This window comes from Equus przewalskii, chromosome 12 (assembly GCF_037783145.1).
Source record: "Equus przewalskii isolate Varuska chromosome 12, EquPr2, whole genome shotgun sequence".
Taxonomy (NCBI): Eukaryota; Metazoa; Chordata; class Mammalia; order Perissodactyla; family Equidae; genus Equus; species Equus przewalskii.
The window spans coordinates 3,428,741-3,450,307 of NC_091842.1; the positions used below are offsets into that span (position 1 = coordinate 3,428,741).

Consider the following 21,567-nt stretch of genomic DNA (forward strand, 5'->3'; position numbering starts at 1 on the left):
GCTTTGGGGCAGACAGACTGGCCTTGAATCCCGGCTCTGTCGCTTCCTAGCTGGGTAGCTTCAGGCAAGTCATCTCGCTCAGGTTCTTTAGCTGTAAAACAGGAGTAATAGTGCCTGTCTGTGTTATATTTTGTTATATTTACTTATTGAAGGTGCTTTCCATAGGCATGAGGTACTTCCCGAATTAAGTCTCCCCTGAAAACCCTGCCAGCCCCTCCGGGCAGTGGGTGGCTGTATCCTGGGGCCTTCACCTGTACTCACTGCCCCCCACCCCATCTTATCTCATCCTCCCTCCACGAAGCCCCACTTAATTCACTCCAGCCATGTCTCCAAGAATGTCTCAGTGGGTTCCCTAGTCCAGGCAGGCTCCAACTTTCCTAAACTCAGAGTGGTGGAGCCCTTGAGACTGTAACTGATATAGGTGAAGCCTTCTGGAACATTCCACTCCTAACTCCCTTTGAACGGAGGCAAGCCAAACCCAGGCTTTCTGTGCTGGGTGGGCCTCCAGCGTTCCCTCACCCAGCTCTCATCCAAGAGGTGCTCGTTGCCTCCCGCTGTATGCCTGGCTGTGGGCTGGATTTCGGAGAGGAGAAAGACTTGGGAGGGAGGCGAGGGAATCGGGGGTGGCTCAGGATGCTGGCAGGATGCTGAGGAAGGTGGGGCGGCATCCATTCAGGCAGTTGTGGAGGCCCGTGAAGGCGCTGGCGTCTGGGCCCCATCTTGAGGCACCACGACCGTTGGGCAAAGAACAGCGGGCAGCCTTCCAGGTGCGAGGAGTCAATGCCCACTGAAAGTCCTAGTGGAGTACGGCGCTTACTTTCCCCTCTTTGATCCACTTCTCGATCATATCTACTTTGCAGAAGTTTCCTTTAAATTCTGACCATTTTTACAGTGCACCAAGAAGGTCGTATTCCTTGGGGTTATCTTCAGCAAATTATGGAATGGAAGATCCTAATCATCGGAGGAGCCCGTGGAAAGCCCTGTGATAAGCGGATGCTCAGATGTGGGTTAGAATTTTAAACAGCAGCTTGTGTAGGAATTTCTGGTTCAGTAATGTTTCGCTTAATTAGTCCGTTTTGGCTGTAGAATGGGCGGTACATCCCTCCCCGTTTTTACCACGTCCCATAAAAGGGGCAACTGCAAATGTCCCACGTCTTCCTCGCCCCTCCTGACCACCTCCCGGCCTCTGGAAACCCCTGCCGCTGGCAGCCGTTTGCTGTGCTCTGACAGCAGAATCACGCCTAGTCTTCTCTAAGGGCTGCTCTGAGCAGGGTTTTCCATAACGAAGATGCTGGTGGTAACACTTTGGGTACAGATAAAACTGTTTCCATTCCGAAAATGGAAAGGAAAAAAAAGCCCACTTAGTGCTTATTTGTGCATAATAGTAGCCATTTTCTTAAAAGGAACTGTTTTAGAGAGTGTTATGGGCTAATAAAATAAAGCGCCAGGGTGGTGAGTGCTGGTCTCTCGGTAACTAAAGAGTAGTGGAGATTGAGTGCTGGGGCCCAGAGCCCACAGGTGAGGCGCTCTCAGAAGCCCGCAGTGGCCCTCAGGACCCACGGCAATGGTAGCTTGAGTGACACATTCCTCAGAGAAGCCAGTGGTGCAGAGCAGCGTTCTGTCTCTCCCAAGCGCACTGCCCACCGGACCACAGCCAATGCCTGCAAGGCCAGGCTGGGTTCCGTTTTTCTGTGTGCTGACATACTCGCCTGTGAGCACAGCTCACGGGATGTGTGGGGCTTCTGTCTCCCTAACCTGCCCTTGACCCAAGGCCTCTCCCAGTGCATTTCTCCTAGCGGGGAGTCCTCAGGAAAATGTTGTCTTGGCAGATGAGTGGATCTATTTTCTCTTGTCACAGTTGAAGCCCAGGCGACCCGGGTGTTTCCCTCTGTGCCTAAGCTGCCCGGGGTTTTAAATCCTAATATGTTGCCTAAGAATTCCAGCGTGGGAGCTCCCCTGCCTTCATCTGAACTGGCTTCCCTTCCACGTTTTCACCCATTCCCTGTGTGCCGAGCACCTGTGGTTCCAGTCCTGTGCTAACCTCTGAGGACTCGAGGAGGAAGAAAAGGCAGCCCCTGCCTCTACGAGTAGGAAAGAGAGACTCATAGAGGAAACAAGGCGCCAAGAGCTCGTGGCAAATGTCACCGCCTTAGAGGGAAAAGCAAAAGCTGTGGGCCTCTGAGGAGGGTTTATTTATGAAGGCCTTCCTTTTGAAAATAGGAGTGTGAGCATATGAAATAAACAGCTCTCCCAAAATGTTGCTCTAAATTGTCCACTTTCCTGTGTATGTATTTTCAGTGAAATTTTTCTCTTTAAGAGTCCATAAAAGTGTTAAAGAGCAAATTGGGAAATATTGAGGCTTAGAAATATTTAAGGTTCCTTGGAATAAGACACTCAGATCCCCAGCTTTGCCTTGAGTCATTCCAGTGTTCCATCCTGAACTGGACCTCGCTGTTTGCAGGATGGGACCAGCTGGGACCTGCTAGGAGGTGTACGGCCACAGGCAAGGCCAGGGGAAGGACAGGCTGACTAGCAAAGCAGACACCAGAGTGGAGCGTTAGGCATGGTGGTGATGAGCCGTCCTCCAGGCAGGCGGCTGTTGTGGTGTAGGAGGACCCGTCAGCACTGGCAGTTGGCTCAGGGGTAAAGACGAGGTCCTGGGCACCAGGCATATGGGGACAAGTAATGTGACCACTCTTGGCCTCAATATCCTCATCGTAACATTGGAGAATAACAATGCATTGAAAGCTATGGCATGGGGCTCACACATATTAAGCATTTAATAAATGGAAGCTCATAATAAAAATAATAAAGTCAAGGCAAACGTTTGGCCTCAAAGAAGGCTGCTTGAGATACTGCGGTTTCAGAGGAAAGACTGCATTCCTGGGAGAGACCCGTGAAGATGGCGGAAGGCTGAGACCTGGAAGGTCAAGCAGGCGGCCGGAGCAGGCCCAGGCCGAGGGCCAGGCAAGGTCGGCGTCCCCCTGACGCTCAGGACAGGAGGGGCCGAAGTTCCCGTGCACCGTCTGTGGTCGGAGAGCTGGGGGGCTGGGTCTCCGGTGAGATGGGGGTGTCAGCTCCAGCCTGGCTCGGGCACCCAGCGTATCAGGTGAGAGTCAAGTTGGTGGTTCTCGAATTTATTCACACAGAACCAAAAAAATCCCACAGCTGGAAAAATGTCAAATGAAGCTAGCCCTGGTCTCCTTTTCCCAGTAGAGAGTTCCCATCCTTTAAAAGCACGTCCTTTGTTTACTTAACTGTCCAGCTGGTTACCTATTACCTCTGACGGTGGAAAGAAATTCTAGAGTGTTCTGTCTCCGGTGGGATCATAGGCCAGATGTTTGTTATCTCATCGCTTCAAGATCTGGAGCTGGGGATTTCTAGTCACTAATTCTATCTCCTCCTGCCCTCATGGAAGGATGTCAGGGCTATTTTGGCCCTTTGGATGAGTACCTGTCAGCATTTCAATTGTAATAAGCCTTGACTGTAGTCAAATTTCTTTTTCATAATAGGAAGAAAAAGAGTGACATTATTTCTGAGTAGTCTGTCACGTATGCATAGGATGGCTGTCGCCGCCCCTACTGGCTTGGTCATCTGGGTCAATTTGCTGAGGCGGGCTTCATCTTTGCTCTGGGGTGATGCCTTTACCTAGGGGTTTAGACACTGTGGTGACAGGTGACAATGAAACAAACATGCAGATATTTCAAAATGTTTACTGTTGGCTTGATTGTCTGTAATGGTACCTCTACAATGACTCTCCTCTTTTCTTTCTCGACCAGCGTAGGAAATCTGTACAAGATGAATGGTTTGAAGTGGTCTTCCTGTTCATTAGCCACTCAGATCCTTTTAGGTTCTATTATGGGACTTTAAAAAAATACCACAGGAGAAGAAAATACGGCAGCATAAGTGACAACTCAAGTAGGACCGAGGGAAGCATTTTACTACAAGTGTCGTTTTCAAGATGTAGAGGTCAACGTATATGTAAATCACAACCGTCGAACCAAATTAAATTTTACAAGAGTCCTATTTTCCTGTTCTTTTTGAGGGCTGCTCAAATTCTTTCATCCTAGTTCTCTTGTTGGATTTTTCAGTTTGCCGCTATCTTTCATTTTTCCGGTCACTAGGTTTCATACTTGTTTCATTCAGTCATCCATTCGTCCAGCAAACATTTATGAAGCACCTACTGGCTTATAGGTTTCAAGTCTCATGCTACCTGCTAGCTTATAGAGATGGAACACTTTTAGTCCCCACCTCTGGAAACTCACAATTTGGGGGGGAAGTTTGGAGGGACAATTGGGATATAATCTGTTTGATACAGATGAGACTTGTTATAAAAAGTGATTGCTAAGAGAGTACAGAGGGGCTGGCCCCATGGCCTAGTGGTTAAGTTTGGCGTGCTCTGCTTTGGAGGTCCACGTTCGGTTCTAAGCACAGACCTACACCACTTGTTAGCGTCCATGGTATGGCAACAACCCATACACAAAACAGAGGAAGATTGGCACAGTTGTTAGCTCAGAGCAAATCTTCCTCAGCAAAAAAAAAAAAGAGTATAGAAAAGCAAATGAGTCACTGACTAGGATAATCAAGGAAGGCTCCACCCAGAAGGTGAAGTTTAAGTTGGGCCATGAAGAGTGAACAATATTTTGATGGGGAGGAGGGCGTTCCAAGCAGAGGGAATATCAAAATGAAAGGCTTGGAGTTAGGAAATTGCATGGCACCTATTGTTTTAAAATGTAAACTTTATTTTTATTCAGGGCTGGTGAGGCGAGCAGATAAAGAGATGACTCATTGAAAAGATAGTTTCTTTGTCACAGGTCCCAAGAGGAGGGGGCACGCGATGCTGTGCAGGGCCACGTGGGGAGCACCAGGGCCAGTCAGGAGGCAGAGGGATGGGGGAGCTGTGGGCAGGAGCCTTTATTGGGGTTTCCCTGGGAGGAAGGTGGGGCAGGGTGGGCAGGCTTAGGACTGGCTGGTCTGGATAATTCCAGTGGGCTCTGGGGCGTGGAGGCTGTCCCCAGTTGTCTGGTACCTGGCCTGGGTGATGAGGGCCTGAGTGTGGGGGCCCCATGGAGGAGGGTGGGGCGTGGGCTCTGGTTGGCTGGTTTGCACATGAAAGGTGCGCTCATAGGCGAGTGGTTTGCCTCTTTTAGGACTCGGCTGACCCTGGGAGGGGCAGTCCCTGCAGGCTGAGCAGGGCCCCACAGGTCAGGGCATCAGATACAGAAACTAGAATGTGGCTCACACACGCGTGGGGAAAGCAGAGTGGCTGCATAATCAGGTGTGTGTGAGCAGGACGCGATGGGAGACGAGACCCAAAGGGGAAGCTGGAGCCAGTGTGAAGGGCTTGTTTGTTTCTGTCTAAAGCTGTCCGTAAGGAACTGCCTCTCTGGGTCTCCGAGCATGGTGCCATGTGCCAGTGTGTTCTGGGCACTTCACACACCTTGTCCCGTCATCAGAGATTCCTGATGAGCCTTGGGGGCAATCACTGTCCTCACTCTGGAGATGCTAAGGCTGAGGCGCCCAGCTGCACGCAAGCAGGTGGCCGGCCAGTGTCACGCCCCAGTGCCTTTCCATACTCTCCCCTCACACTCCCTCCGTGTCCTCATGGGCATCTCAGGATCTCAGAAAGGGGCACAGAATCCCGTCATGGGGCACAGGGAGCTGCGGGCATTCCCATTTGTCCCAAGAGGGGTCGTATCCGTGGGGGAGAAGGGACAGACACAAACGCCATACACCTCAACGTCCGTGACAGACGTGGAGGAGGCCACCCTCGCTTTAGAGATGAGCAGGAGCTGGTGACTGGGGAGGAGGGCTGAGACTCTTCCCGAGTCCTGTCCCCATCTTGTCTGGGAGCGGGGCTCGGGGCTGGGCGCAGCGGGCCCACGACTAGGGGAGGGCAGGCTTGGTGCCCAGGGACGCCCCAGGCAGGGACAGTCATGGCCCACAGATGGTCTCCGAGAGAAGCCTCTTCATGGGAGGGGAGGACTTCATGGAAAAACTCATTTCTAGAAGGATATTTCGGGGTGATACAATGGAGGAATGAAGTAGGAAAAGCTGAGGAGCACGGGGGTGATAAGACAGGGGAGACTGGGTAGGACGAGGCCACGGAGCAGGCCGGAGAACGAGGCTGGGCTCGCGTTTGTGGACGGGAAGGCCGTTAGATGGAGTGTGGGTCCGAGGGCTAAAGCCACGTGCTAGTTGAACTGGGTGACCTTCAAGTTCATCCACGCCTAATGTCTCACTTGGTGGCTACAACTTAGGCCCAGAACATTCTGAACTTTGTGCTTCGGGGACATTATCATCATGGACTTTGCAGGGTGCCTGGCCTGGGAAGGGAGTCCCTCGAGGAGATACATGTCAGGGGCGTCGTTAGACCTGTGGTTTTCAAACTGCTCGTCGGAGAAGCTGGCTCCATAGGCCAGAGGCCACCACGCGGACCCGAGGGCCAGTGCCCGGGCAGCCCTGGCCGTTTGCTTTGTTTTCGCATGGAGAGGCTTTTATGAGAGATTGTACTCCTTTCTTTTAATTCGCTGGGCTAGACTACCAATAGTTCAAGCAAGAGGGCAGGCGCTTCTATGCCAGGGTCCCGGCATTGAAATCAAGCAAACATAAGAGAGACTGGGGGCTCCCACACTGGGCAGAGTCAGGGAGAAGTGGCAGGGGAAATGGCTCCTGTTCTCCATCCTCGGTGACAGAGGACCATGGTGCCATGACCACAAATATGGCCGTCCAAGGCGGGTACATATGGGAGGAAGAGAACCGGTTCTGCTGTCAGCCTGTAGGGTTTGAGGTGCTAGCTCAGAGATGTCCAGAACTTAGAAACGTCCACCCGGCGCTCGGTAGGAATGAAGGCCACGCACGGGGCCTGAGACGTCCTTGTGGAGGGACACGAAATGCCAGGAGGAAGGAGACCATTGCTGACAGGGAGAAAGGAGGAGGGCCAGGACAGACCTGGGGAGGGACTGCCTTTTGGGGTTGTTAGGGGTAAAGGAGGAACAAGAGAAGAGGCATCTAGAAAGCCAGAGGGGCCCAAGTGGACCTGGTGTCAGAGATACCCAAAAAGCAGCGTTTGAGACGGAAGGAACGTGATGGAAGACTCAAGCGGTCATTCCACAGTGCTCCCGCTTCTGAAGATAGAAAGAATGCTAAATAGTTAAAAAAGTAAATAAGCAAATAACCAACTAGCTAGTTGGGCGCACAGGAGGGAGGGCCAGAGAGTCCGGCTTCCAGCTGTTTCAAAGCATGAAACCTCCTCCCCAGCTAAGACCAGTCCAGCGCTAGGCAGAATCCCCTTAACATCTCATTAGAGTTGCACATCGTCCCAGTGCGTCTCAGGGTCGGGACAGCCTCGCTCAGGCCTGAGCCCCTTCCTGGTTGTGCGGTGATTTGCCAGCAGCACAATGTGGAGACGCCCCATCTGTCTGCTTCCTCTGCGCCCTCCAGCTGTCTCGCTGCGAGGCTTCATTTGGCTCCGGCGCCGAGGAAGGCCACTCCGAACAAGGAGGACTCGGTAACTGGAAGTTGCTTGATGTGCAAGTTTTCCTGCTGACACCAGAGTTTCAGCCAAGCAGGGTGCACTTGCTTGGCGGGTTTCCATGGAGTGAATTCTTGGAGTGTCTTTTTCCTCGCCTTAGCTCTGGATGAAAGGAGAGCTGTTTCCTCCCGCCCTCCTGCTCCTCCTCCTCTCCCCAGCACAGCTGCAGTTTCCTACACTCCCCTCCAGCTGCAGTTACCTTCTGGATGAGGTTAATGATTGTCCTCTGAGTCACCATTGATCTCCTGGCCTCTGGGGTGCCGCGCTTGTCCCGGCCATCAAGGCCTCCGTGGGGGCATTGGAGGTCCTGCCCCGGCAGGCTGGTTTCCACCTGACCCCTCAGAGGCCCTGCTGACCTCAGAGGCTTTCCCAAGGCAGACAACTCAGTTTTGATAGATAAACCCACTTGGAGGTGGGGTCTGGGATCCCCATGTATTAATGGGCTCACGTGTCCAAAGGGGCCAGCCTCCTGGCCAAAGCTGGTGTCAAATACGGGCCAGCCGTGGAGGCAGGCACATGGCCAGAGCCTCCGCTGGAAGAGGCAGGGCAGCAGCTCCCTGAGTTACCAGAGGGACAGCATGCTCCTTATGGGTCCTAACGACCAACCCCTGCTGAGCGGGACTTGAAGTTGTCGCGTTTCTGCTTCTGTAATAAGTATTGTAAAGTCCTGTTTGTTAGCTTTAAAAGAAGAAGGGGAAAAAAAGCCCGTCAAAATCCCAGCTTCCCTGTGGAGCTATGATTTGTTTCATCTTCAGAGTTCTGCCATGCTCTGTGTCCAGCGCATCGTTAGCTAGAACACTCTGTGGTGATGGTCTGGAAATCTAACTAGGGAGCAGAGAAGCCCAGCAAGTATTAAAGGACTTCCATTCCTCACTAAAAAAAATCTTGGTCTCTTTAAATCAAAATGAAGTTGAAATTTGAATTTATTATAGAAACTTAAGTTTCCTCCCCTAGAGTTCTGTAAGTAAAATTACGTTTTGGGTAATAATTTGCTTTTGTAGCTCAGGGCCAGACAACCCATTTTTAATACTGATTCTGAAATCGTACACATGTTCATTTGTATATCCATTCATGTGTTAAACCCACAGATTGGGCCCCCGAGGTCAGGCGGGACCCTGGGGGAGACGCTGGGAGTCAGACCCAGTCGGCAATGAGTCGGCAATGAGGGTCGGCCATGCAGACAAAAGTGACAACAAGCATGGCAAGCCCCCTCGGAAAGGAGGCAGAGGGAGCACTGCATGCCTTTTTGTGGAACATTCGAGCAGCAGTTGGCGAATTTTTTTCTGTAAAGGGCCAGATGGTAAATTCTTTAGGCTTTCAGGCCAGACGGTCTCTGCTGCAACTACGCGGCTCTGCTGTGGGAGCAGCCAAGTAGCCATTGGCAATACACAAGCCAAGGAGCGCGGCCATGTTCCAATAAAACTTTATTTACAAAAACAAGAGGTGGGCCAGATGTGGCCCATGGGCCATAGTTTGCTAACTCCAGTACTAGGGCCTTGTTTAATAAGTCTTCCTAAGGCTCATCTGCCATAAGGACTATAATTGTGTTTGACTTCCTCTTTCCGATTTGGCCCAGACCCTGTAAAGTTAGATGCCAATGTGTAGAAGATTTAAAGGTGCAGACCCAGAGATTACAGTCACGTGGCTCTTATGACCGGTTTTATTTCTAACTTTGCAATCTTATCGCAGCCTTCTTTCTTTCATTGACTCCACATACTCTGACTCTGGCATTCTCCTTAAACCAGTTTTTACCACCCTGCTGATTCCCTCATTAACGAGCAAAATAAATCTTTGACACGCACTGTGTATTTGTATGAAAGTCATGTTTTTAAGTGGCTGCTTTGACACATATGATCAGCACTGTGTCACAGGTAGCAGAAGATGCCATGAGAGCGCAGAATTAGACGTCGCATCCTGGCAGCCTGGCTGCGGGAGGAGGGGGGCGAGGAGGGTGTTGTTCATGGCGGCTTCCCAAAGGCCCAGATGCTCTCCAGATTCTGGAGGAGTTTGCCAGCTGTGTAGGGAAGGAGCAGAAGGGGGAGGTGCATTTTAGAGGGAGGAACGAGGCTTTGCAAGGTACAGGTGTTTGAGAGCAAGCGATGCCTCAGGCAGTGACACACTGGGGCTGCAGGGAGCAATGGCAGTGCAGCCAAACGGAGCCCACCTGGGCTTGCTAGTGATTTGGCACCCATTCAAATCTTTAAAAAGGAGATGGGGCCCAGAGTGGAAGGCAGGGAAGTGTGACCTTAGGTGACCCAATCCATTTGTCCTAGCCCTGCAGACAATCAGCAATCACCTTCTTAGAAGGCAGCATAGAGGTCTTCTATTTGAGAAGGCCGCCAGCCCCTGGAAGTCTGAAATGAAAGCCCTGCCTCCTGGGAGACCCCGGGGCAGGGGCATCGTTCATCCCAGGAAGATGAAGTCGTGTCATCATCCCGCTGGCCCCCACCTTCCCAGGCAGGGAACCATTTCCCAGGCTCTTCACTAATGGAGTTTCAGGCCCAGAGTTCTCAGAGAAACCAGGTTAGCTTGTCGCTTCTTGCCGCCTCAGCCTTTCCTGCCCTCCCGACGCCTGTGGATGCCTCCTGAGTGTCTCTCTCCTCCGGTGGCATCGGAGGTCCTGCCAGTTCTCTGAGCCTGGTCATGTGGGTGGAACAGGCTTCCAAACCCAGTGCCACTGACCCCCGCTGACCCTGCCAAGGCCGTGTGGCCATCCTGCCAAGGTGGATGTCCATGGGGTCAATGCAGGCACCAGGCCCGCAGACGAATGCTTCCAGGGCCGGCAAAGCAACTAGGCAGCCAGAATGGATACATGCCTGGCCTCAAGGTCAAGAGCCCCACCACCACCAGGACCCGGTTGTTTCTTAGCCCGGTTTATTTCTCTGTCCAGGAGCTCAGCAAAGCATCGGAGGTTGGAGGGGTGTCAGTGGGGGCGCAGAGAGAAAGGAAAAGGAGTGGCTTTGCAAAGGTACGTGGGCCTCCACGGGTAGGCCTAGGGCCTTGGATAATAAATGAACAGCCAGGCGTCTGCTCCCTTCACACAAGCGCCCCAGCACCCGCATGGCAGCGCCCAAGTGGTAGGGAGCAGATGCCACCAGCCCAGCACCCACCTCCGTCACCCACTGTAGCTAGCAACGGCTGCCCTGCCTGGATTGGAGTGCTTCCACAGCATTTGATTGAGTGAGACAGAAAGGTCTTGAATTGACTGCCCTAAGACTGAAGTCATCTCTTTTTCTTTTTTTCTTTCTTCCTTCCTTTTTTTTTTCCTAAACTTAACTTCCAAGAAATAGCACAAGTGTTTGGTTCGATACCCCCAGAATCCTGTCACCTCGGACTCTGAAACCACTAAACTGTCGTGCTGGGCCCTCCATTCAACAGGGGTCCCGTGACACCCAATACGATTCAGCTGAACTAGTTAGTAGTTCGACTTTAAGGAATTCATGCGTGGTATTAAGAATTTATAGAATGGAACTAATAGGGCAGAGATGACGTGGGGTTCAGGTATTCCTTCCCCCATCGTCTGGCTCCAGCCCGCCTGCCATCCCCATCCCCCACCCCCACAAGAGCCCGAGCACGTCCTGGATACGCCCCCTCCGACTGCTCTGCACGCTTATCCTTTCCCTGAAGGCACCAGAGGTGTCCTGGGCTGTGACAAACACTCGGAAAAGGGTCCTCTTTTCCAGCTTGGCTTCCTCTGGTGTAAAAGGGCAGGGAAAACTTCTCCCTGCTCTGTGGCTTATCTGTTAGCTCCTCCTCCCTTCCTCCCACAGGTAAACACTGTGTGTCTCCTCTCTGCTAGACACCGAGCCGGGGCGGGGCTTCCAGGCGCACATCAGGCTCTCCCGAGGTTCCCAGGAAGCCCCGGTCACACTGTGGGAGACCCACCTCTGTTTGTCCAGCGGGGCTGGCGGCCCCAGGCCGTGGTCAGCACTGGCAAGTCTTCTCCTCCTTGTCCTTTTCCGTGTCGTAGACACAGTGGTGGGAGGCAGGTGGCAGCCGTGGGCCTGGTGGGCGCGTGGGTCTCGGGAGAGCTCATCCAACCCAGTTTAGCCTAGATCCCTCCCTTCTTCTGTACAGCCTTGCTCCATCCACACACGTGTTGTTCTCTCACTCTTTCATTGCTGTGTCTCTGAGTGAGCATCTGCAGGCTGCTGAGGACTGGAGGAGACTGGCCCCCTTCCTCCGCTGTCCAGACTGCACAGCGTCTTCCGGATTTCGCTGCCCACTTAGCTGCCTTGCTGCTTTGCTGACCCCTGGGCCACTCATTATTAACTCTGACCTCCTGATCTTTCTCCACCAAATGGTTTTGGCCAATCATCCCACATTTTATTTTAATGTTTTTCTTTCAATTGAAGTGAAATTGACATAACTTAAAGTTAACCATTTTAAAGTGTGCAAGTCACAAGGTGGTGCATTCACAGTGCTATGCAACCACCCCCCCATCCAGTTCCAAAACATTTTCATTACCCCCAAAGAAAACAGCTTATTGGTCAAGCAGTCACTCTCTGTTCCCTTCTCCCTCAACCCCTCGTGACCACCAATCTGCATTCTGTTTCTCTGGATTTACTGATTCTGTATATTTTATAAAATGGAATCATTTATCGTGTGGCCTTTTGGTCTACCTTCTTTCATTCATGGTGTTTTCAAGGTTCATCCACATTGTAGGGTGTATTGGTACTTCATTCCTTTTTATGGCTGAATAGTATTCCATCATGTATAAGGACCACGATTTGTTTATCCCTTCATCCGTCAATGGACATTTGTGTTGCTTCCACCTTCGGCTATTGTGAATAGGGCTGCTATGACCACGTGTGGGTCTATTTGTTAGAGGACCAGTTTTCACTTCTTTTGGGTATTTCCCTGGGAGTGGAATTGCTAGGTCATGTGCTGATTCTGTATTTAACTTTTGAGAAACTGCCAAACTGCTTTCATGTTTGCAATTCAGAGCACTTAGAGCTTTGTATTTTGCGTTTAGTTTTCTTTAGGAAGCAGGCCGCCCACCATGTGTTTGCTCAATCTCCTCCTCGTCCTCCGTGGCCGTTTCTCCAGTTTACCAAGGTCCTTTTGAATTCTCATGCCATCATCCAATAACCCGGCCACCTGCCAACTTGGTTTCTCTGCAAACTTAATGGGCACGTTTCCTACGCTGTCATTTAAGTCATTTATGAAGTGTTAAACGCACAGGGCCCTGGGCTGACCTGCCTGGACACAACTTGTTTGGCCTGACACTCTCCGTGCTCATGGCCTTCCCTCTGTATGTGTCCCCCGGGTCCCCAGAGCCACACAGCCTGCACAAGGCCCAGAGCATGCCTGGGACAGGGATGCAGAACCCTGCAGAGTAGAGATCCTAGAGCTTTCCTGGCTGGCAGGACGTCGTGGTGTCTCCTCTTGCTGCTCCCTCGCTGGGACAGGCCCCAGGGCACCAGCCAGGCATGTGAGGGATGTGGTCGGATGGGTGCGGGCAGGACTGGACACTGCCTCGGGCAGTAGCAGGAAATCACAAGAGGTGTGGCTCGGGGTCAGAACAGGGGTTGGGGGGTCCTGGGAGGGTCGGAGCCACATGAAAATACGACCTGAGCAGGCCAACTGGACGCGAGGTTCAGGAATAGGGATAAAATCAGCAAGAGACAACCCCTGGGCAGCACCAGAGTCTCAGGTGAGGCAGAAGCTGGGAGAGCACGGAGGGCACCCATGGGAGCTTCTTGGTGGACTGGGGAAGGGCCCGTCTCTGTCCGGAGGGAAGCAGCTCTGCCCTGAGGGGATTCTTTTACCTCTGAGAGCGACTTCACCTGCCGGTCTAGCCCCCGGGGCAGCAGGGAGTCCTTCTCTGAGTAAGGACCTTCCTGTGTCCCTGCCAGCAGTGGTGTCTTTGGTACGTGTTTGGGGCAGAAAGGGGCAGAGTGGGCGTGGGGAGAGACCGAGTCCTGACTGTGAGCTTTTGACTAAAACCCACCCAGACGCGATGGTGGGAATAGCAAGACCTATACCTCCAAGGCACAAGTTGGGGGGTGGGGGGCGTGCTGTGCAGGACTCCACTCACCCGCAGCCCGCCGCACACCGGGCGGCTGCACATCCCGTCAATGGCGGCCTCCACCCTGCAGCCGGTCCAGCCGGTCCCAGGATCTCCCTTCCCACAGGTCGGAGCCATCGGTGATGAGGAGGAGTGGGTGAGCCTCTACGAGGAGGAGAACGAGCCTGATGCCCAGATGCTGGAGATCCCCAACCTCACGCCCTACACTCATTACAGGTGAGAGCAGCTGGTGATAACCGCCCGCAGGGGGAAGTGTGGCATCCCCAGCAGGTGGCTTCAGTCTGCAGTAGCAAAACCCAGGCACGGGCATGTCACTGAGAAGTTTCCAAGTAACCATAACAGTAAATCAAACCTTTAGGAGCAAGACGCACTGCTGAGTATTATTGCAAAGGAGATTACATCCCTGATGCTAGTTGAGCAACGTTCTTCCCGTCAACACCAGCTGGCCAGACACCCCATAGGAATGGCTCACTATTATAGTGGGCTTCCTAACCAGGAGCCTGGGGCAGCTGAAGAGGTGACACTTTTCTTTACAAAACTCTGTGACCTTCTGGGACAACAACATGCTGTGTGTAAACAAAGCAGATGTCCTGGGGACATCCTTCCGCTTCCCCCCTCAGAGGCTCAGGAGCTGCTGGTCTCACTAATCAGGCACTTAACATGCCATTTAACCTTTTGCTTCTTGCTCCTGAAACTTTTCCAGGCAGTAAATCCTTGGCCTTAACAAAGGGGAGAGTGATCAGGAGCTGTTAGAGATGTTATAACTTCCCGTAAGATCATTGAAGGAGATGAAATTTCCAGTTATCACCAGATGTTGAGTTTGATAATGTCATTGTTCTGCCAGGACGGATACATTTCATGAGGTCGGGGAATAAAAGACTAAAAATGACTAATTCAGGGAGTAAAAGGTGAAAGAAGATTTTTTCAGTACAATACTAAAGTTAGGCTTTAAAAAAGAACCTAATGAGAGACGCTGTATCACTTCTATTCATTTTAACATTCTTCCTAAGATTAGAGCAGATGAATCAAGGTACTATACACTCATTTTTGGAGAAAAACATTTAGCATAAAATGAGCTGGGATTCAAGACTTACCATGTGAAATTAGCATAAGCATGTAATTTTTTCAAAGGTCAGAAACTGTGATTAGAGGCCAATGTCCCTGTCTTAAATTCGTGTAAATTTAGGAAGCCTCTCTCATAAATATCTGTGTGTGCTTAGGATATTTTTCTTGTATACAAGTTCAATTCAAATAATTGTACGTATAAATCTAGAAGAGCTGGAACTGAAAACATTGACATAGACTTTAGAGAACATCTCACTCCAGCCTCCTTTTATCGCTAAGGAAATGGAGACAAATCTGGTCTGCCAAAGGTCTCAGCTACCAATGGGGTTGAGTCCCAGGGTGTGGATTCTGGGCTCATTGCCCCTCTTCTGAACCAATAGAGAATGGGTGTGGGGCGTCCTTGGTCGTTAAAAAGACATTGGACTTTCAAAGCTGTCGTTTGGTAGTGACATTCGGACACTCCAGTTCTGTTACATAGCTCCTTGACCCCTGATCCCATGATATTGCCCTAAGCTTGAATCAGCCAATGGCAGCTGATGACACAGATTTCTGGCATGTCACCCATCCAGTATACTTCACTTGGGGATTTAAGATCATTGAGTTGCATTGAATTTGCCATTCTTTGGAGGCTCTTAGGGAAAAGGGCCACATACATAATTTGCATTTTTGATGACAGTGTCCTTGAGCTACCGCCTTAATGATACGGGTAGATGCATGTCTGAGCCCAGCAAGAAACAGTCATGTCCTTGTTGTTTTTCACATGACCTTTTGCTGCAGAATAACTCTTGTCAATGGTTTCGCCTCTAGATTTCGAATGAGGCAGGTGAACATTGTTGGGGCCAGCCCCTTCAGTCAGTCCTCCCGGGTCATCCAGACGCTGCAGGCGCCCCCTGATGTGGCTCCGACCAGCCTCACCGTCCGAACTGCTAGTGAGACCAGCCTGCGGCTCCGCTGGGTGGTGAGTTGGGGGGCGGGAGGGGGGTTTTGGGGACAGAGAGCTTAGTCATTTCCTCGTCATGCCTTTGTCCCAGTCAAACTAATCTCATCATTAAACCAAGAGAGTTTAATGTTTCGCAGTTGGTGTTGGATCTCAGACAGCTCGGGCTACCTCATTAGTTAGAACATTACTCCCCAGCTTCTTGGAACTGAGGAATGTTCTTTCGGGGAGGAAAGCCGGTGCTACTACAGGCTGGACCTATGAGCCCCTACTCTAGGTCAGCGTGAAACCACTACTCAATATTTTTAAGAGAACCAGCTTGACATTTAATCAGAACATATCCCCACAAAATTAAACCAAAATGTATTGAAAGAAATTATGTCCGTCCAATGTTACTGACAGAATTTCATTTAATTAACAGAAGAAAAGTTACAGGGACAAGTAGAGGAAAGTTTCTAAGAATATTCCCCGCAGAAAATATCTTCCCTGGAACTGGACTCAGACGGCAGGCCCACACCCGGAGACCTTGACAGGTGACAGTCCTGAGGCGTCAGCTCACCACTGACTGTCGTTCACTTGCAGCCCTTGCCTGACTCCCAGTACAACGGGAACCCCGAGTCGGTGGGCTACAGGATCAAGTACTGGCGCCCCGACCTCCAGTCTCCAGCGCTGACCCAAGTCATCAACGACCGGCTTGAGAGGGAATTCACCATCGAGGAGCTGGAGGAGTGGACCGAGTACGAGCTGCAGATGCAGGCGTTCAACGCCATCGGGGCCGGGCCCTGGAGCGAGGTGGTGCGGGGTCGGACGCGGGAGTCAGGTAAGATGAAGGCTTTTCCGGCCCCAGAGACTCAGCCCCTCTCCATGTCCCCTGGACACGGGGCTTAGCAGCCCTGAATCTCACTGGCATCTCATTGGCTCATCCCTCCTGCGTGCAGCAACGTTGGCCCTTCCCTAACCCAGCAATCAGGTCAACCTCAACTGTAATTTAAGTAGAACTTCATTAGAACCCCGTGCCACTAATCTGAAATTGATGATGAATTCTACCAGAGGCTGGACTCATGTTATCATTTTTTTAATTAGGGATAATATTCACCACCAATGATAAAAAGCAAGAGTGTGTAGAGATTCTAAGGGAGAGCTTTATGACACAGGTGTTCAAGACTTCATCTTGACAAAGCAGTGTCGTGGTACATGAGGAGAGCATGTCTCGCCTACGCTGACAAAGAGATCCTCCCAAGTTCAGTCACTTTAATGCGAGAGAAGTTTGTTTCTCACTCATTGCGGTCTACCGCGGGTGTTGCTGTTTGGTGGGTGGCTCTCCTCCATGGGGTGATTCAGGCGCCCAGGCTCTGCTGGCTGGAGGGCTGATCACCGTCTGCACCCAGCGACCCGAGGGCAAAGAGCGAGCAAGGGGGGCACCTCTGCCTCTTAAAGCCTGTCCCGCAACGGCGCACAGTCCTTTGCTCAGATCCGTCAGGCTCAGGTTGAGACAGACGTGTTGCCCTAATCTTGTAGCCTTCCTGGACTGACCAGCCAACAGAGGTCTGGAGCACCCTTCCGAGCCCCGTTTGAGTTTGTAGAAACACAAAGACGAGAGTGCTCCTGACGTTCTTTAAAGATGCGCTGTGACCAGACCAGTTCTTCCAGCGAGTGTGAAATCGTGAGGTTTTCTCCTGAAAACAAATGAGCTCACTGCTCTTCTCCCAGTCTTCCAACGATGTCACAGCGTGCACTTGACATACGAGGAGCTGTTAATTCCAGACTAGCCTGGGCTGTTGGAAATAGCACTCAAAATACGTTCCTGACCTCTGCCCAGACACGGGGTGAGCAGAAGGTAGAAAGTTTGAGACAGTAAACTGGGTCTTTGGGCAGAGAAGACCAGGACTTCCCGACTCCCTCCCCGAGGACGTCCTTGTCCCTTTTATTTATCCATGTCGAACATTACTGTTCGTTCTCTTTCCCTTCCCTTCACGGTGTCTCCGTTAAGTGAAAATACCACAGCTCTGCTGTCTTGGCTCCATCGTGACATAGCTTTGTTTCCTAGGATGCTTCCTGAGCCCAGGGGGCATCCTCCTTTTCTTGAGGCTCCCTGGGAACAGAATCAAAGAGGTCGCCCTGGAAGCCCATGTAGGACAGAAGGGAGTCGAGAGGTGGCCAGCACCCTCCAGCAGCTGTTTCTACCCTGGAGTTGTCAAAAATGCCCCAGGGCCTCTCCTGCTCCCCAGCCAGAACTCTCTGCTGCCATCCATGTGCTAAGGCATTGTGTGAAGAAACAGTCTGCCTGTCACTGTCATCGTTTTATGTAACAGAGTTAATTAATTTTGTAAACACTGAAAACTGCTTAGAAGATACAGTTAGCACTCAGAGTGGCCTTGATGGGAAATACATAGACGGATGAGTTAGGAAGGCCAAGTGCATGGCACGCCACTGAAGAAAACATCTAGTGGACCCAGCAGAGGGCAGAGGACGTGGTGGCACGGGGCCTGCTGGCAGGGTTGGAGGCGGCTTTGGAGGCAGTCATGGTCAGGACGAAGACGCTGCAGAGGGAGGCAGGGACAGGCATCCAGCGAGTCCCGGCGCTTCCGGTGCTGGCCTGCCTCTCTTCACCAGGGCCCTGTTGGGAGCTCTAAAGAGGGACACAAGAAACTTGGAGGCAGTGCCAAGGGGGACAAGAGAGTGCTGAGAAGTCGGGCAGTGAGGCCAGCTGGAGTGAGGAATGGATCAGCTTTGAGAGATAAGGAAAAGATGCATTTGACCCCGGGTGGGCTGTCCTGGCCCTTCGGCCTCCCCCTCAGTTATTTTTTTACCCAGTGCCAACTGGGGTACTGTTTGTGCTGTAAGGAGTCACAGCTGTGCTAAAACGCCGAGCCCTCAGCCTCCAGGAGCCCAGGCCAGGCGGGTGTGTCCGCATCCCTAGCCGTTACGCAGAGTGGCAGGTAGCAGTCTGAGGACACCCCAGTCCATCAACCCATTGTCACTTCTCTGTGTGTCATGTTGTGAAACGGTTCGGGAAGCACCAGAGAAAGGTTTCTCTTCTCATCCTTTTTGGCTCATTCCCCAGTTCCCACCAATGACACCGACACCGAATAGGTCTGAACCTGACAGTGTCATTATCAGGATGCAGGTGCAGGTCCCTGGGACTGATCCACCTTGACTTTGCTCCCCTTTCAGTCACATACTCCACGCTGGTGTTTCATCCAAGAGCAAAGGCTCTCAGGCAGACTTTGACTTGATTTCTTCCCAATCTTCTCTAGGATGGGAGTGGGCGTGCGGGAGTGGGCAGAGGGAAGAACTCTGAAACAGCAGGACAAAGAAACAGAAAGAGTGTCAGGCAAGGACTGCTGTTAGTGAGCGTGGCCGGGCTGATGAGAGCCGCTGGAGAGCAGCCGTCATGACACGTCCCGCTTCCACGAGGACCAGCGTCTGAGGAGAGGTCTTCCAGAGACCCCGGGCTGTGTCAGATCTCTTCTCTGGCTTTCTCTCAGGCTGCAGCTTGTGTCATGTTAGAAATAAAAGACTGAGACACACGGATGCTCAGCTTGTGACTGTGTGAGCACAAGGATTTTTAAAAAGCTCTATCATCTTCAATATCTGAATCTTGGTGACAAAGAAGAGAACTGGGAAAATTCTAAGGGACAGTGCTAACTCCAGTAATAGGCAGAGCGATAAAATATTGAAAAAAAAAAAAAAGCTCCTGCTATAACTAACTAGAAAATTCTGGATAAAATATAATTTTTTGAAATTTTAAATTTGTTGATATGCTCATTAGAAAAACAGGGGCAATTCCCAGATGTCGGAGGCTTAAGAGAACCGAAAACGAGAGCAGTAGGTGTCCAGCTGGTGCTGTGGCTGCCCTGGCGGCGGCTCCAACTGGCGGTCTCTGCACTTGGGATTTGATGCCCATGCAGGAGCAGGAGAGTCAGCCTTGAGTCTGTGTGAGGTGGGAGTAGAACCGAGACCCCTGCGTGAAGTCAGGGCTCTTGAAGGCTGTAGCTTCTTTGAAAGGGGAGACTGAAAATCTGCCCAGGGAAGTCTGTCTGTGTCTACCTGTCCACCTGGACTCTGAATGGGGAAAAGTATGTAACTCTGAGTCCTGTGCCTGACTCAGGTTTGGGTTCTGAATCTGCACTCTCTGAATGGTCCAGAAATTTCCAGAAGAGAAACTAATGTAAAACTTGGTTCCAGACGCCAAAAGCACAAGCAACAAAAGAAAAAAAAAATACATAGATTGAACTTCATCAAAATGAAAACCTTTGTGCTTCAAAGAATACTATAAAGAATGTAAAAAAAAAAAACAATCCCCAAAATGGTAGGAAATACTTGGAAATCATACATCTGATAAGGGACTGGTGTCCAGAATATGTAAAGAGCTCTTACAACTCCACAATAAGAGGACAACACATTTAAAAACTGGCAGACAATCTGAATAGACATTTCTCCAAAGAAGACGTACAAATGGCCAATAAGCACATGAAAGGATGCTCCACATCATTAGCCATCAGAGAAATGCAAATCAGAACCATAATGAGATACCACTTCACACCCCTACGATGGCTAAAATAAAATTTAAAAACAAAATGGACAATAACAAGTGTTGGTGAGGATGTGGAGAAATAAGAATCCTATGCATTGCTGGTGAGAAGGTAGAATGGTGCAGCCACTCTGGAAAACAGTCTAACAGTTCCTCAAAAGGCTAAACATACAGTTACCATATGACCCATGAATTTCCACTTCTGGATATATACCCAACAGAACTGAAAACATACGTCTACACAAAAATTTGTACATGAATGTTCATAGCAGCATTATTTGTAGTAGCTAAAGTGGAACCAACCCAAGTGTCCATCAGTTGATGTATGGATAAATAAAATGTGGTCCAGCCATACAGTGGAATATAATTCAGCAATAAAAAGGAATGAAATTCTGACAAATGCCGCAACATGGTTAGTCTTTGACAACATTATGCTAAATGAAAGAAGCCAGACACAAGAGACCATATTTTGTATGATTCCATTTATGTGAAATGTCCAGAATAGGCAAACTTGTAGCAACAGAAAGTAGATTCGTGGTGGCCTGGGCCTGGGGAGGAGGGCAGAGAGGAATGCAGAGTGATTGGCAATAGCTACAGGGCTTCTTTTTGGGGTGATGAAATGTCTAAAGTTCACTGTGATAGTGATTGCACAATTCTGTGAATACACTGAAATCACTGGATTGTACACTTTCAATAGGTGACTTGTATGCTTTATTAATTATAGCTCAATAAAGCTGTTTTTTAAAAAAAACTCCGCCTTCCCTAGATTAATTTGTAACAGATAAAATGTTATTAAAATAACTATCATTCAGAGATTGTACACTTTGCATATAATTGGAAGGCCCTGAAGAGTGTCCTCACTAACCACTGACCAGAATATCTTCCTACCGCCAGGGGAAACAGAGATCAAGTCCTCCTGAAATATTATGTATTATACCCAAAAAAGGATTTTACTCTCCTCCAAAAACAAAATGAAAAGAAAAGACAAAAAAAACACAAAGGAAACCTGATTCCAGGTCAGACTTTGTGAGTAGCCAGCGAGCACATGGCTGCTCTCTGCAAGGATGCTGCTCCAGCTGAATTGTCTCAAATCCCCATCAAGACTCTTTAAGGAGGAACTCACAGCTGTCAGACACACAAGGAGATAATCCGCCATGAGTAAGAATGAGCATCTTCAAAAAAGGAAGGAAGAAGGGAAGGGAGAGAGCCCTGATCGCTTTGCCGTACATACTAGTCTGAAAGAGAATATGTAGTAAGTACATTTAAAATTATTAAAGACTTCCAGTTGTAAAACGAGTAAGTTCTGAGTAATCTTATGTATGGCATAGTGATTATAGTTAATAATAGCATATGACACACTTGAAAGTGGCTAGGAGAGTAGATCTTAAATGTTCTCACCACAAAAAAGAAACAGTAATTATGTGACGTGATGGAGGTGCTAGCTAACACCATGGCAGTAATCATTT

At 50.4% G+C, this 21,567-nt stretch overlaps 1 protein-coding gene across 4 annotated transcripts in view; it reads left to right on the forward strand.

Annotated features, from left to right (window-relative positions):
* SDK1 (sidekick cell adhesion molecule 1) overlaps positions 1–21,567 on the forward strand; it is an 857,865-nt gene that overhangs the window by 720,495 nt on the left and 115,803 nt on the right. For all 4 annotated transcript variants that reach the window (XM_070567258.1, XM_070567254.1, XM_070567255.1 and 1 more), the window contains exons 23-25: positions 13,672–13,781; positions 15,438–15,588; positions 16,150–16,387. In XM_070567258.1, coding sequence (XP_070423359.1) covers positions 13,672–13,781; positions 15,438–15,588; positions 16,150–16,387 — 499 coding nt within the window. The remainder of the gene's footprint in view (positions 1–13,671; positions 13,782–15,437; positions 15,589–16,149; positions 16,388–21,567) is intronic.